The sequence below is a fragment of the Phytophthora sojae genome (assembly GCF_000149755.1).
Source record: "Phytophthora sojae unplaced genomic scaffold PHYSOscaffold_4, whole genome shotgun sequence".
Classification (NCBI taxonomy): domain Eukaryota; phylum Oomycota; class Peronosporomycetes; order Peronosporales; family Peronosporaceae; genus Phytophthora; species Phytophthora sojae.
In genome coordinates, this window is record NW_009258118.1 from 5,848,304 (window position 1) to 5,862,851 (window position 14,548).

Consider the following 14,548-nt stretch of genomic DNA (forward strand, 5'->3'; position numbering starts at 1 on the left):
GTTAGCAAATTAATGTGATTTGGGCCAGAAATGTGATTTGGGTACGCACGTTCGGATTTGACTGGCGGCGCGTACCGGGAGCCGCCGCGGCCCACGCACGAACGCGTCGATGCGCTGTAGGTCCGGATCGCGCGCCACGGCCGTCTCCCAGTTGTACAGTCAAACCTGTTTAAATGATCCTCTCTATTTGAGCCATGCCGTTTATTTGATGCAGGCTTTGTCGCTACCAAATATTTCACTTAGTTTTTGTATGATCTCTGTTTATATGCATACAAGGTATATGAGTCACATTTTTGGGTACCAAATTAGGTCTCACCTGTTTATTTGATTCACTGCTCACGGCCACACACTCTTCAAAGCACCACTGCTCAACACTCAACGCCTACCGCTCGCCATGTCTCCTCGCACCTGTCTGACGCTAGAACAAAAGCTCCAAGTGCACCTAAAGCTCAAGCAGAATCCTGGCATGAACAACCCCATGCCCGCCGAGTGGATCTACGCAACTTTCAAGGCCCGGGTCAGCCGTGCCACACTCGCCCGACTGCGCAACCTGCCTTCTTCCTACTTCAGCCACGTCGACCTGAGTGCGACCAAGCGGCGCCGAGTGAAATTCCCTCAGTTCGAGCGGGAACTGAGGGAATTTTTCTTTCAGAACGAAGCTAAAACGGCGATGGCGGACGACGTGCTCCTGATGAAGGCGCATGAGCTGGCGGAGCGCTTAGGAGGAGGAGGAGGAACAGGAACCCGCAGTTCAACCTGCCATTGCTCTGAGACACTGCATGGAGCTGGCTGCATTTCTGCTGCAATGCGGAGAGCAGACTGACAGAGAACGAAGAGCTTTACAGACGGTGACCGCTTTGGTTCGAGAGACTACGGTGAAGGCAAAGCGGCAGCGAACTATGCACGATTTCTTTACGTGCACCACATAATTGTTTTAACTGAGTCCATTTTATATGAGTCATTGTAGTAGATGGTCACTAACAGGGCCTCATATAAACAGGTTTGACTGTACAGCGTTGACGAGCTGGCCATTTTGAGCAAAAAGCAATACTAGTGGTTCTCACGGTTGGTAGATTTGCAGGTTGCAGGTAGATCTAACCAATCAGCGTAAACCTGCAGGTGTGTTCAGAAAGTGCATTGCAGGTTAGCCAGCATACTTTGTGACTTGCTGCAGGTTTGCAGGTAAATCCTATTGGCTGATGAAACCTGCGGACCTGAGAACCACTAGTCCAAAGTCAATAATATGGTCACTCAAATTGATCAGTACATTTATTATTATTGAAGATACCGTCGGCATGTTGCGCGTCGCTTACGAAGGAGAGCGAGGTGCCATTGTAGTTCTGCTCTTGTTCTCCCCGCCATCCCCCACGCACTGTGCGCTCCACCAGCCGGCAAGGGCACCTACCTAACTTTAGATGGCTCCAGCTTACCTTACACAAAAGGAGGATCTACGACAGGTGCAGTCCGTGCAAATTTCTCCGAGGGCAACTCACCCCTCAATCACTGAGCTACGGTATGATTGTGCGTCCGGGGACCCGAGCGAACGACCGACCGCTGTCGAAGCGTTATACAAACTGCAAGCTTAGCTTTAGACCAGGGCTTTATACCATTAACTGGGGGAAAATATGCGGGCTACGGCTTGCAGGTGTACGCCCGACTACTTCGTGCTAAGGAAATAGCTTTCATGACTATCCGGATACAGATAGACATCAATGTGTACACTACAGTACTATTTTCTCTTTTTTTACCTGCTTTGGCTACAAGCGTCGCTCATAGCTCTGTCACTGTATTCGCGAAAGCCGAGGAAGTTGGATACGCGATCGCCGATGACATTCGTTCACGGACGCGCTGATGACGATGGCGGCTGGTATCCATAAATCTGCATGTCGAGAACTGGATGGCACAGTATATTGGTACACTTCACCAACTCTGTGCCCGAGTGCGGTAGATATTTGCTCAAAATAGCTACGAGGTGATCGTGGTGACCCTGGCATGCATTGTACTTAAGAGCAGACAAGGCCACTTTGGCTACAATAGGTACTCTGCGACTTTAATGAGCCCGAGGTGTGCTCAACTCCACAGACGGCATAGATAGGTGGGTAGTAATCACCATTTCCGTGCATCAGGTCGTCGTCTGTACGCGGCAGCAACTTGCCGAATAATTCCATAGTGATGCAACAACTCCTCTCCATTCCCGAACCGACCTACAAGCACTCAAGGCGTGAAGAGCGTTCTCAATCGGGCCTGTGATCACCAGCATGCGTCAGGGATGCTTCTTTCTGATAGCCGTCGCCTTCGCTGCATGTATCCAGGCTTTTGCTATCGCCGAACAGGCCAACGCAATTGCAAGCCTCCGAAGCAGCAGTTAAACGGGTGACGGAGATGGCACCACCAATGCTGAGGCCGAAGAGAGAATGCAGACGCAAAGTGAACTCGTTTTCTACCAAAGAGTCCAGTGTTGTCAAGAAGTTGAAGGAGTATCCGACCTTGACCAAGACGCTGAGCGGCAATCCATCGCTTCTCAAGCCTTTCGAGAACAACCCTCAGCTTGTCAAGACGTTCGAGAGCTTGCAAAAGGACACGGCTCTAATGGCGAGGATGGAGAGTTTGAAAAAGAGTCCTTCCATGGACAAGCTCAATACGGTGATCAGCAAGAATCCGAGCGCGCTGACGGAGGAAAGAGTGGAGAAGCTTGGTGCGGCCGTGCTGAAGAAACGTTCTAGCAGATTATCAAGCGAAGACGAACGGGGCTTTTTGTACGCGTGCGGCACGATGTTTTTATTCACACTTGGCGCAACGATTACACTCGCGCTAACCGCAGGATCAAGGTTGTAGTCAGGCTTCGAGACAAAGTCATAAACATCAGAGCGCCTGCGTGCCCTTGATCACCTCGCCCGTCGTGCCGTTCTCGCTGATTTAATCGCCCTCGCGCAGCAGCACCTCGGTGCCGCTCGACTTGTGGAAGCGCATCGTCTTGGTCTTGGCGTCGATGGACACCGCGCGCGCAGCCACAAAGGCACGCTTCGCCCCAGCCGCGGGCCACCACGGCTGCGTGGGACGTCATGCCGCCGCGAGACGTGAGGGCGCTCTCGGCCGCGTGCATGCCGCCCACTTCCTTGGGCGACGTCTCCTCACGCATCAGTATGCACGCGAACCACGCCTCCGCGAGGGTCGCCGCGAACACGATCTTGCCCACGGTTGCGCCCGGAGATGCCGGCAGGCCTCGGCACAGCACGTCCTTGCTCCACCACGGCCTCTTCCTCCGTTATCAGCTTCTAGCGCCAAGCGGCGGAGCCCGTGTGCTTGCAGTTGCGCGTCTGCGTCCTGCACCGTGAACTCCGTGCCCTCCACGTTCTTGAAATGCACCTCCAGCATGTAGACGGTCTCGTCGTGCTGTCTCTACACGGTCGACAACTTCTGCGCCAGCTCCGAGATATGTAGACAAAAGCCTGCACGTTCACGGCCGTGCCCTTGATCCTCCTTGCAACAATGGTATTATAATATCCAGCTCAAACACAAACTTGAAACGTTGATCTTCACATCGATATTGCTGGCGATGTTGCACGATGTCAATGCTGTCAAGCACGCAACTTAAAGACGCTGGCCGTTACGTTGCAGGATATCAATGTATCAAACTTTTCTGAGGCCGCCCAACGAGTATGCCTACAGAAACGGACGAGCCGCTTCGAGAGTTGCGTTCAAGTTGGTGTCAATGAACGGGACCGGTGATTTCTCCCCGAAGTCTGCCTCACCTAGCGCGATCCGCGCTTCTTCGCTCAACTGCTCCCACATGACGAGATCTTGGAGTTCGCCAGTACCCCTTGCCGTAGTCGGTCGCAGCGTGTGATAGGAAGGCTCTGGGCGACAACGCTCGTACGAGAGCATGGGGGTCGTCATGTTGATATACTCGGCGAACTTCGCGTCGCAACTGTAACGATAGCACTGTGGCGGTTCGTTCTTCAAAATGTCATACCCTCCTTCCACGTTCCAAGTCGAGATGGCGAGAATTTTGGGCGTCTCGAGCGCAGGGTTGTCCAACCACACTACGGCGCTGACCCATTTGTGTCGTTGGCCCTTGGCAAGGATGCTGCCATAGCCTTTATCCTTGGGGAAGTACCAGCCGTACACGATGGCCCAGAGATCCTTGTACCATATAGCTCGTCCATACACTTGCGAGCCGAGAGCGGACCCCTTGCATTCCCCGTCTTTAGGTCCTCTTCCTTTTAGCCCCGCGCTCGTTTCACCCGCAGCGTTGACAGCAGGGTACGGGTGGCATCCGCCGACGATCTGGAGACTCGGTTTGAATTTTACAGCGGTTTTCTCGGACACGGTGACTGGCTCGGGCTGCGCAAACGGCTGTACCTTGTCGTGGTCGATAGTGACAGCCCCCGCAGCGCTGAAGGAGGCGATGGCGATTGCGGAGAGAAGAAGAGAGCGTAGGATCATGGTGTGGCTTGCAGTGCAGGAAGGCGGTGAATCTGAAAGTGAACATTGCTTCCCGAAAGGCTTGCGATCAAACCGAGAGTCAGTTGTCCCATCTTTCGCAGCATCATGCTGGGGCCAACGAGGGAGTACCCTCTACACCGTAGATCTAACAAAAACACCTAAAGTATGCTTCAGCACCGTAGTTCCTCGGATTTGCACCACAGAACAACTATCCTTACCACTTTGTATACCAGCTGGTTGCAAAAAACATGTGTCCGGGTTCACCCATTACATATTGTACTGTAGACCTTAAAACGAGTTTGTCAGCGCTCTATCAGACTCTTAGCACTACAGGCAGAACCTTATACTTTTTGAGAAAGCATGTTTCCCGAATTGTACCAGACTTAGGGCGATGTATTGTTTTAGTGAACGGTGGAGTCCCAGATGAAAACTATCTCCTTAGAGCGTGTTCGCTAGGTAGCTGGAGATGGAGATGACCTCTCATCAACTCTATTTCTTGTCTTTTGATTGGTCAAAATAGTTTAGTTCACAACGTGACAACTGGAGAATTACCCCGTCTCCTTCTCCAGCTCCCAGAGCTGGAGAAGGAGAAAGTAGCTGGAGATTGAGGCAGTTCAGCCGCACACACAATGAACGAAGAGGAAGCTGTACTGGTTGCTACATGCTCAGCTGTCGCACAGGTTGCAGTCCTCCTATCAGAAGAATCCGACGATGCGCCGCAAGGCCCTAAGGAACAGATTCGTACCGTGACCTCACTGCACTTTGAGCCCATGCTACAGTCAGCCGCGTATGCAAGTTGGTTTGAAGTAGGCATGGGCAGATTTGAAATTCTAGCTTCGTGAGAGAAAACCCGAAGTAAACGTCGTAGAGTCGATATTACTGCAGCTAATGTGACCTCTGGGTGCTCAGTGCATTCATCAAGTTCGTCGGGTTTACCAAGCTTCTGCCTCGTACGTAACAGGAAGCTGGACAGCTGAAGAGGAGTTCGCCATCAGGCTATTTCCAGTCGTGAAGGAGTTTCTCATGTTGCCAAATGCGCGAGACCATTTATAGGCCACCTCGTGCACCACATAACCGACGCCTTCAGTCCCTGGGCCATTTGCCAACGCTGACGATCTCACTCGCTTCGGACCCCGCTTGCGGTCTAACTTCCGGGGACTGGCCCGTCGAGACATTTGGGAGTTCGTTGATGCGGCTGTAGCTCGCTGATGGCATGACGCGGAATAAGGTCCTACCCACAGCTCGACAAGGCCCAGACGAGGTTGCGCTACAGGGAAACGCATCCGTCGTCACCGGTGGCAGTCCGTCCTCCGAAGTGATCCCTGTGAAGCTGAAGAAAGTTCCAAGCGGGCGACAACTGCGTCGAATCGAAAGCTTTCGCTTAGTTCGGCCATTCGCTGAGATCTACTATCGATTGTCGTGGACCACGAGACACACCCTCCACGTGGTCGTGAACTTATACGTCGTCGTGTACATTTTCCTGACGGTGCCATTTCGACTCGCCTTTTACTACAATCCGTACTATACAGAGGACGATCAGAGTGTACATCGATGGTCCAAAGAGCTCTCGGTATTCGCGGTGATGGATGGCTTCGCGGACTTGATCGGGTTGTTCCAGTTTTTGGCTTTTTATCGGCTGTGGAAAAACACGTTCGAGAAGGTGAGGAGCTCTGTGAGGTCGGAGAAGGTGAAGAAAAACCCAACGGATTCGACGTCAAATAGCGCCCGGAATTTATTCATCCGGTCTTCCTCTTTCCGCAAGCGCCGGGGTAAAACCAAATGGACTATCGCAACAATCGAGTCGCATTCATCCATGACGGACGGAGTCGCAGAGAGCTTTCTCGCTCAGCGGAAGCGCTTCTTCGCCCGCAGCGTCGAGTTCGTGTTCGAGATCATTGCTGTTACTCCGGTGGAGCTCATACCGTTAGCGCTGGGGAACTTCAACGGGCTGCACCTAGTTCGGATTACGAAATTGTGTCGCCTCTACAGACTACGCCGATACCTTGCTCGTATCGCAAAAATTTACGCAGATCGAGCGTGGGTCCAGCATTTGACTTCTTCTGGAGTTGATAGTCTTGCTCGTACAATTAGTGTCTGTGCTGGACTTTGCCACTGGGTAGCCTGCGGGTACATGCTGATTGGACATGCTCAGTGTGGCATTGATCTGACCGTGTGCGATGAAGTTGTGGAGACTAGCTGGGTAGTTCGCGATCGACTTTTAGGCGCGTCGGTGGCTAGGAAATACGGCAGGACGTTGTATTGGGCTTCGCGGACTCTCGTGTTACTTGGATATGACGATGTGACCCCCGTGTCCAATGCGGAGACGATGTACGCACTAGTTATGACGCTAGTTGGCGCACTGGTCGGGTCGTCGTTGCTGGCCAACTTTCTCTTCCTCTTTCGATTCCGCAACGCTCGATACGCAGCGTACTCAACGCACGTGGACAATGCTCGAGAGTATATGCGGCTGCAGAACATCCCAAGAGAAGTAAGACATCAGGTTACTGCCTACTACAACTACGCGTGGAGTACCCACCACAGTCTGGACAGCGAGGAAGCGCTGCAGCTCATGCCTAAGCATCTCCAGTCCAAAGTAGTGTCGACCCTGAAGGCCAGCCGTATCAAGCAGGTGTGCTTCCTCATGAAAGAGAGCGTCGAGTTCACCAACATGCTCGCTCTCGCCCTCGCGCGCCGGATTTATTCACCAGACGACCACATCATTGAGCCTAAAGTTAACGCCGAAATGTTCTTCGTAATCCGCGGGAAAGTTATGATCTCAGCCTTTGACGGCTCCAAACCGAGCGAATGCAGCGAGGGGGATTTCTTCGCTGATGTGTGTCTGTTGTCCCCCGAGCAGTACGACCAAAAGGCCGTTGCGAAGACATTCTGCGAGGTCTATGTTCTCGCCAAAGCAAAATTTGACGAAGCTATCACGGAATTTTATCGCGGAAGCGAAGCTGATGTGCGCTCGCGAATGGCCGAAACTCTCGAGAAATACTCGATGCAACTCCATAAGATGAAGAAGTTGCTGGGACTGCGTGGAGCTCACGAGAGTGGGAGTAGGAAGAGCTCCATGGGAGGAAGTTCCCACAGCTTGATGGCCGAAGATGTGCACTCTCATGAACGACGACGTGGTGCGAGCTGGCGCCTTCCTGGCTCGTCGTTTTGTATGCACTGGAACGCAGCGCGTCTACTGGCAATCATCTACGTTGCCTTCGAGGTGCCGTATTTTGGCGTATTTATCACGATGAGCGGCGAAAAACCCATTTTCATGGCAAAACCTGAACACGGGCTTCGCTTCATGGTTACACTGTTAGTAGAGGCGTTATTCGGCCTCGACCTGGTTCTGCGGTCTCGGTTCTTTGCGTATATGGATCCAGACGTGATGTTTAACGTGATGCAGCCGAGCATGATCTTCGAGGCGTACAAGAAGAAGGGGTTTTACCTGGATTTATTGGCGTGGGTTCCTGTCGGTCTCGTGCTTGACTCCATGTCGATCGAACCACTGCAAGGCTACTCAACGCTCTTTCGCCTACTGAGATTATTACGGATTCGCTGGATCCCAAGTCTCCTTCAGGATCTAAGCGACTTCTACGGAGTAAGCTCCAAGCTGCACCTTGTTGTGTCTCTAGTGCTGGGCGTCACGCTGATGCTGCATTTCGTTGGCTGCATTTGGTTTGAGATGACGTTCCTTTCTCATGATGAATCAATTGCCTCGCTAAGCTCCATCATGTCGTCGGATTTCGCCCGCGCAGAGTGTCTTCGCGAGGCCACGCAGTTTCAGAACTGTTCGTGGGTAAAATTCGATTGCTACGCGCATATAGGGACAGTTTTCCCACGAGAAAACCCAGATTCAACGTACCAGGCATCCTTTGCGTATTTACGCTCTGTATATTGGGCAATTGTCACCCTGACGGCAGTTGGCTATGGTGACATTGTAGCATATTCTACGGCGGAGAGCTACTTCGCTGCGTTGTGGATTTTCGTCGGAGGTATCATCAATTTTGGGGTAGTTGGCGCCATGTCTAGTACAATTTCGAACATGCTGGCGACTCACCACCACCACATGGAGAAGCTGAATACGCTCAACACGATCTTGGAGCGAATGGCGATCTCTGAAAAGTTGAGCAGCGATATCCGGCGATTTTACCACCACCAGTTTACCAGTCGCAAAAAGACGTATGAATCCGAATTACTATCACATTTACCCGATCGACTCTGCTACGAGATATCGTCACTCTTGCACTCGGATTCCGTGAAGAGTGTGGCACTGTTTGACTCGGCCAGCTGCGAGTTCCTGCAAGAAGTAACTGGAAAATTCCGCCACAGAAGCTACCAAAACGGCGAGACTATCTGCTTCGAAGGACATATTTGTCGCGAATTCTTCGTGTTGTTGCAAGGAAGCAAGATCAACGTGTTTTCCCGCTCACGTAAAGTGCCAGTTCGCGCTCTCCATGGCGGCGATAGTTACGCGGTGGCCGAGTTTCTGTTGAGACGGCCGTATTGTGCGACTCTTACTGCTGCCTCTCGTGTTCACGCCTCCGTGATGACGCGAGAGCAGTTTGATGTTATCCAGCGCAAGTTTTCTGACGACATAAATGACATGAAAGGTGAGGCGGAAACGCTGTGCACTCTAGAACTGAAACGCCTTCAATGCATTGCTGGAAACCTGGAAAAGCTCAAACTACAGCCTCACTCGATGCAAACTCCGAGCCTCTTCTACCAGCGGGATAGTGCTATTATTCCAAACCGAGGCCGCCCTCAAACATTCCTTAGCACAAGCGGTAATTTACGGCGCGCCTTCAAGGCTCTGTGGACGACGCTCATTTCGTTCTGGAACGTGTACAACGCTGCGTTTGTCATCTTCCGCATCTGCTTCCACGCGCACCTTCATTTTCCGAGCAGAATAAATACTGCGATTTTGATAGCGGACCTGAGCTGTGACGTGTGTTTTGCAGCAGATATCTATCTGCGGCTTTACTACTTTTGCAGCTCGGAACCTGGAATTGAGAACCTTTGGGAGCGGAAAGAGATCAACAAACATTATTTCCACAGTGCCGCATTCAAGTGGGATCTTGTCGCGTCTATGCCGGTTTACACCCCGTTTGAAAGTGGGTCGTTGACTGCGAGTCTCTGCCGATTACCGAGACTCATTCGCTGCGGTGCTCTTTGGGGGTATTTGGATGACGTTATCCTGCAGATCCAGCAGCACTTTGCGACGCACAATGTATCAGCGTACTTGAGTCCCGCCAAGTTGCTGATCATTCTGGGACTAGTAGCCCACTACGTTGGCTGCATCTTCTTCTTGATCTCAGAGCACGAGTGCGTTCAGGTGGAGTCTTGCTGGATGCAGGATGATCACTTGCTGCATGAGTATCACCATTCCGTCCCGATCCTTTACGCCAAGACTTTCTACTGGGCCATCACGACCTTGTTACTGGTAGGGTCACGTGAAAGTGTTCCTCGCGATGCGGTGGGGACAATTTGGACTGGTGTCACCTGTTTAGGCTGCACATTTATCATTGGTCACATTGTGGGCGAGATCTCCGAGCTCATTCACGAGCTTGGAAAGGAAACCAAGCAGTACAAGAGTCGAATTACCAACTTTGGGAATTTTGCCAAAGTTCACGACCTCCCGACAAGTCTACGAGAGCGCGTGGGGTTCTATTTTCACGAACATTTCGAGCACACTAAAGGCATTGAGCTCGAGAAAACTTTGGATGAGCTATCAGCGAACCTTCGGCTCAAACTCCGGTTGGAGATTTACGGCCGCGCGATCGCAAACCTGCCTATTTGCCGCTTTCTCGCCCCATCTCAGGTTAACAACCTTGCGTTGCGATTAAGGCCGGAGTATTTCATCCCAGGGGACAACATTCTGGAGGAAGGAACCTTTGGCAATCGACTGTACACCTTACGCAAAGGGCTGGCAGCCGCGTATTGGACGAAGTCGGTATCGAGCATCGCAGTTCTCCTTGAGGGCTCCTTCTTCGGAGAAGTCGCTTTCTTCCTGCCAAACCAGCGCCGACTTGCAACGGTACGCTCAACTACCTTCTGTGAGGTGCTGTTTGTGTCAAAACACGACTGGCAAGAGCTGTGGACGACCACCGGTAGTGCGTCCGACAACCAGATCCAGAAGCACGCGCTGCACGCAATTCTCGGATGGGTTACCAACCGACTCCAGCGCTACCAGCACGCGTGCTTACGTATTGCAAGTCGCGCGAAGCGGTTGCTTACATCAAGCACTGGCCCAATTATCGTCGAGACTAAAACCGATACCGCAGCGTCAATAGCTACGCGGAACAAAGTCATCAATGGGATCGTTCGAACGGGGGCGCCTCCACGCAAGCCGTCCAAAACAGACCTTCGGCGTTTTTTCACGTCTCCCGAAGCGCAACTTCTGGAGAAGAAGACCGAGTACCTTTTGATGAAGACGGATGAATATGTCAAGACATTCGGTCCCGAGATCTCAAGCATGGATTACCGCAAGTCGTCGGTCCTCGACATGGTGCGCAGCTCGATATCAATGATCTCTGTCCGCACATCCCATCGAACCTCTTCGCGGAACCGAGATGGTGCCACCTCAACAAACGGTATGTGGCACAGTGCAAATGCGGACACGTCATTTCTGGTGGGAGAAAACAAAAACTCAGATATCCGCGTCCTTCAATTCATGGTGGACCTGAATCCGCTCAACAAACACGTACGTGACAACTTGGGCGACGCTGGGATACGCGCTGTTGAGGAAGAGTGCTGGGCGCGATGCAGACAGCTTGCGGAAGCGCAGCACATCGTTAGCAAATTACTCGAACTGCTGCTTCCGTCAGAATCCGGCAATGTCACGCGTCGAATTCGAGTCCGAACTCCCTCTGGAAGACGGAGAGTGAGGCGGTCGTGGCTAGAAAAGAAATTTCCACTAAGTACAGAGGTTGAAGCGCTTGATGTGGCTCCGGCCGCTGCATCAAAACCGGTGGTGGGGGTTGATCTCAAGAGTTCAACGGAACTCACGAACCTGGCGATGCTCTCGGGGGAGAAAAGTGGTGCGCAACGGCGACGATTATCCGTAGCTGCGTCTCCAGACCAGAGGCGTGTGGTTCCATCGACGAAAACGGAGCTAGTAGCTGCTCTCATGCGAATGACGAGGTGCCACTCGCTGCCCGTGATCGAGACCGGATTCTTTGGCGAACATGGTCGTAAATTATCTCGCCCTAAAGCTGGAAGTGGTGGCATCGACTTCGAAATCATCCAGCGCTGTCAAAGACCGCAATACGTCATGCAGCTCATCTGGTACCATCGCTATCGTGAGTGGAGACAAAGCTTGCGCCCCGCAGCTGTGGTGCCACAACTCAAAAGAGGTCCAACCTTACCAATTTCAACGCTGCCCTTACCCCAAAAGCACCGAGGGAACGCTCTCTCCCTTAAAGGTGACATCCAAATCCCTGGGTTCCGTCGACTAGGACCCCCGCGAATCGCAGCCATGGGCTCAAGCCTGCAACTTCCAAGCCAGCGCACGCTTTTATCTGCAACGACAGACCTGGAATCCAAGCAATTCATTCGACGAATCAAGGAAGCGGGAAAAGCCTGGGACCTGGTCATGCTCTTCGTGTCCATCTACCACCTCATAGTCACGCCATTCAAACTGAGTTTTTCTGTCGCTCTCGTGGAGCTGCCTCTAACCACTCTGCGACGGTGGTCAGCTTTGGAGATGTTCATGGATGTCTTCTGCGTGGCCGGTGTGGTCTTTGAACTGCGTCACGCTTGCATGATGGAGCAAGCGGTCATCTCAGCGGCTGCAAACTCGTCGAGGAATCGGCTTGGTCGGATTTTCGTTACGAACCCGGAGCTCCGAGCATACGTCGTGGCCATGTTACCCTTGGAGCTGCTCCTTATCTCGGATAAAATCCGCGTACCATTTTCCCATTCTCTTGGATTATCTATCGATGCGTCATGGTGGGCCTCTCGTTGGATGTTACGGATGAATCGGATGCTGCTTATCCGCCGGATTGACCATTTATCCGAGCAATTTCTACAGTTCGTGATCCACGACCTCAAGTTTTCTGTAAGCGAGGCTGTTCTGTACTTCTTACGTGGTCTATCTTCATATCTAGCAACGGGGCATATCCTAGCCTGCATTTGGTTTGGTATAAGCGAGGTGGGATTCCACTACTACGGCACATCTTGGCTGTCCACGTCCGGTATGCTCACCTACATCGCCAAGGGGGATACGGTGCTTGAGCACAGGGGGCGGATGCTGAGTGAGAGTTCGTCTACCTTTTATCTAGCGAGTATCTCGCTCGCGCGCAAGTATCTTCGGTCTCTTTTGTTCTCGATGGAGTGCATTTCGACGCTATTTTACGGTGACATCCTGTCCATGAACCCGCTAGAGCTTATCGCAGAGATTGCGATCACACTGTGGAGTATCTACATTTACGGAGCGCTCGTCGGAGCACAAGCCGAATTGTTGGATTCACGTGCTCGTAAGGAAGCTGCGTTCGAGCAGAGCTTGGGGGAATTACAGCACTATGTGGTGCAAAACGGAGTTCCAAAGGCTCTAAAGCGGCAGATCAAGGCGTACTACGCTCGACTATGGCGGCGTTGCCGTGGTGAGCACGAGTTTGCTGCCGTGTCGGGTGTATCTCGGGCATTGTATGAGGACGTTATTTTAACTACACTTCGCAATTTCGTCGCCCAGGTCCGGTCTTTTCGAGCGCTTGACGAACACTTCCTGCGCGCATTGCTTGTGTGCTTACGGTACGCCGTGTGCTCGGAGAACGAAGAGGTGTTCGTGGTCGGAGATGTGGATCGCAGCATGTACTTCATCGCTCACGGGCGCATTTTGATCAAGACTGGCTCCAGCGAGTTTGCTCGCGAACGAGGCGACCACTTCGGTGAGTTGGCGTTGCTCTACGGCATCTCGCGGTTGGAGACGGCGGTGGCTCTCTCGGTAAGCGAGTTGTATCGACTCGACCACGAGCCCTACGAGCGATTGCTGCTCGAGTTCCCGGAGCACCGGACTCGTAACAAGCTGGCATGGACGACGGTAGACGACGCGGATCTGGTGGGATCTCCGACCTCGCAAAACGCACAGACGGCACTTGCGTTGCGACCGAGTATCGCGAAAGTGGCGGCTACAACTCCTTCCAATGTGGACGCTCGACTGCAGTACTCGTTCGTTTACAGGGCGACGATGAAGATGCTGGCGAATATGCAGACACTACATCCGCTTGAGGCCAAGGATCTCATCCTGAAATGCCGAGAAGCGGCCCGAAGACATTTGCTGCGACGAGCGAGCAATTCAGATTGTAGTAACGGAGGGACGGTAGGGAAAGCCGCCTTGCCAACGGCAAGCTGCTTCCCGTCTTCGAAAAGCGTAGAGCGCTGAGAGCTCAGCAGAAATAGGTTGAAAGTACTACAGTATCGGTGTGAGAACTAAGTACTAATAGTGACATCAGTAGTACAACAAAATAATACAGTATTCGAAATTAGACATAACATAGTATATCCTTTCTAATTACTACAATATTAGTATGAGTCGACAGAGTCAGCATCCTCGCTAGTACTTCGAAGTACTAATATAATGTGGTGTGTTATCATTATTCTTTTGTTGGAGTACTATCATTTGTAGTTTTTACTGGGGATAGCAGTGGCCGATAGGCCATGCCCCAAATCGGGTTAATTCGCGCCTCGGTAACTGAAGCCAGTAAACTGAGGCCGGTATCGTGGTCCTTTGTCACTGGCTGTCTTTCTACTGGTGACCCGGTAACTGGAGCCGGTAACTGAGTCCGATCTCGGTTTTCTGTCTTTCTAGAGATCAGGGCATGACTTCAGCCATTGCGCATTCTAAAGCAACCGGCACCTACGTACGTACCTATCCCCCTGCCTTTCCTTTATCTCGCGAGCTAGAACGATTGCTCAGTACAGCCACCAAGTTCCCTAAACTAACATGGTCGCGCGTTTTTCGCCATAATTCGCCACTGGCTGACTGTTGTAGTTGGCGTCGCAGGCTGTGTCTACCTCGGTCTCGCTGATAGTCACTTGCATGGTCATGGGACTTCAGCTATTGAGCAATTTCGCATTCTACCACTACACCAAGCAGCCGGCCTAC

The 14,548-nt window shown here is 52.2% G+C and overlaps 5 protein-coding genes across 5 annotated transcripts; 4 read left to right on the forward strand and 1 right to left on the reverse strand.

Annotated features, from left to right (window-relative positions):
- Positions 1–394: 394 nt before the first annotated feature.
- Positions 395–823, forward strand: PHYSODRAFT_332242 (hypothetical protein; the record flags this gene model as incomplete). Its single annotated transcript, XM_009529215.1, has 1 exon — positions 395–823. One exon carries the CDS (start codon positions 395–397, stop codon positions 821–823), a length of 429 nt encoding a protein of 142 aa, XP_009527510.1.
- A 1,559-nt stretch (positions 824–2,382) lies between these two features.
- On the forward strand, positions 2,383–2,835 carry PHYSODRAFT_332243 (hypothetical protein; the record flags this gene model as incomplete). Its single annotated transcript, XM_009529216.1, has 1 exon — positions 2,383–2,835. The coding sequence occupies one exon, from the start codon at positions 2,383–2,385 to the stop codon at positions 2,833–2,835; it is 453 nt and encodes a 150-aa protein (XP_009527511.1).
- An 843-nt stretch (positions 2,836–3,678) lies between these two features.
- Positions 3,679–4,377, reverse strand: PHYSODRAFT_365942 (necrosis inducing-like protein NPP1 type; the record flags this gene model as incomplete). The annotated part of the gene is made up of 1 exon (XM_009529217.1): positions 3,679–4,377. A coding segment is annotated over one exon (699 nt), but the record flags the coding sequence as incomplete, so codon positions are not given.
- A 698-nt stretch (positions 4,378–5,075) lies between these two features.
- Positions 5,076–5,288, forward strand: PHYSODRAFT_501253 (hypothetical protein; the record flags this gene model as incomplete). Its single annotated transcript, XM_009529218.1, has 1 exon — positions 5,076–5,288. The coding sequence occupies one exon, from the start codon at positions 5,076–5,078 to the stop codon at positions 5,286–5,288; it is 213 nt and encodes a 70-aa protein (XP_009527513.1).
- Positions 5,289–5,659: 371 nt separating this feature from the next.
- Positions 5,660–13,825, forward strand: PHYSODRAFT_502297 (hypothetical protein; the record flags this gene model as incomplete). The annotated part of the gene is made up of 4 exons (XM_009529219.1): positions 5,660–10,671; positions 11,530–11,798; positions 11,919–12,633; positions 12,706–13,825. The coding sequence occupies 4 exons, from the start codon at positions 5,660–5,662 to the stop codon at positions 13,823–13,825; spliced, it is 7,116 nt and encodes a 2,371-aa protein (XP_009527514.1).
- Between the last annotated feature and the right edge of the window lie 723 nt (positions 13,826–14,548).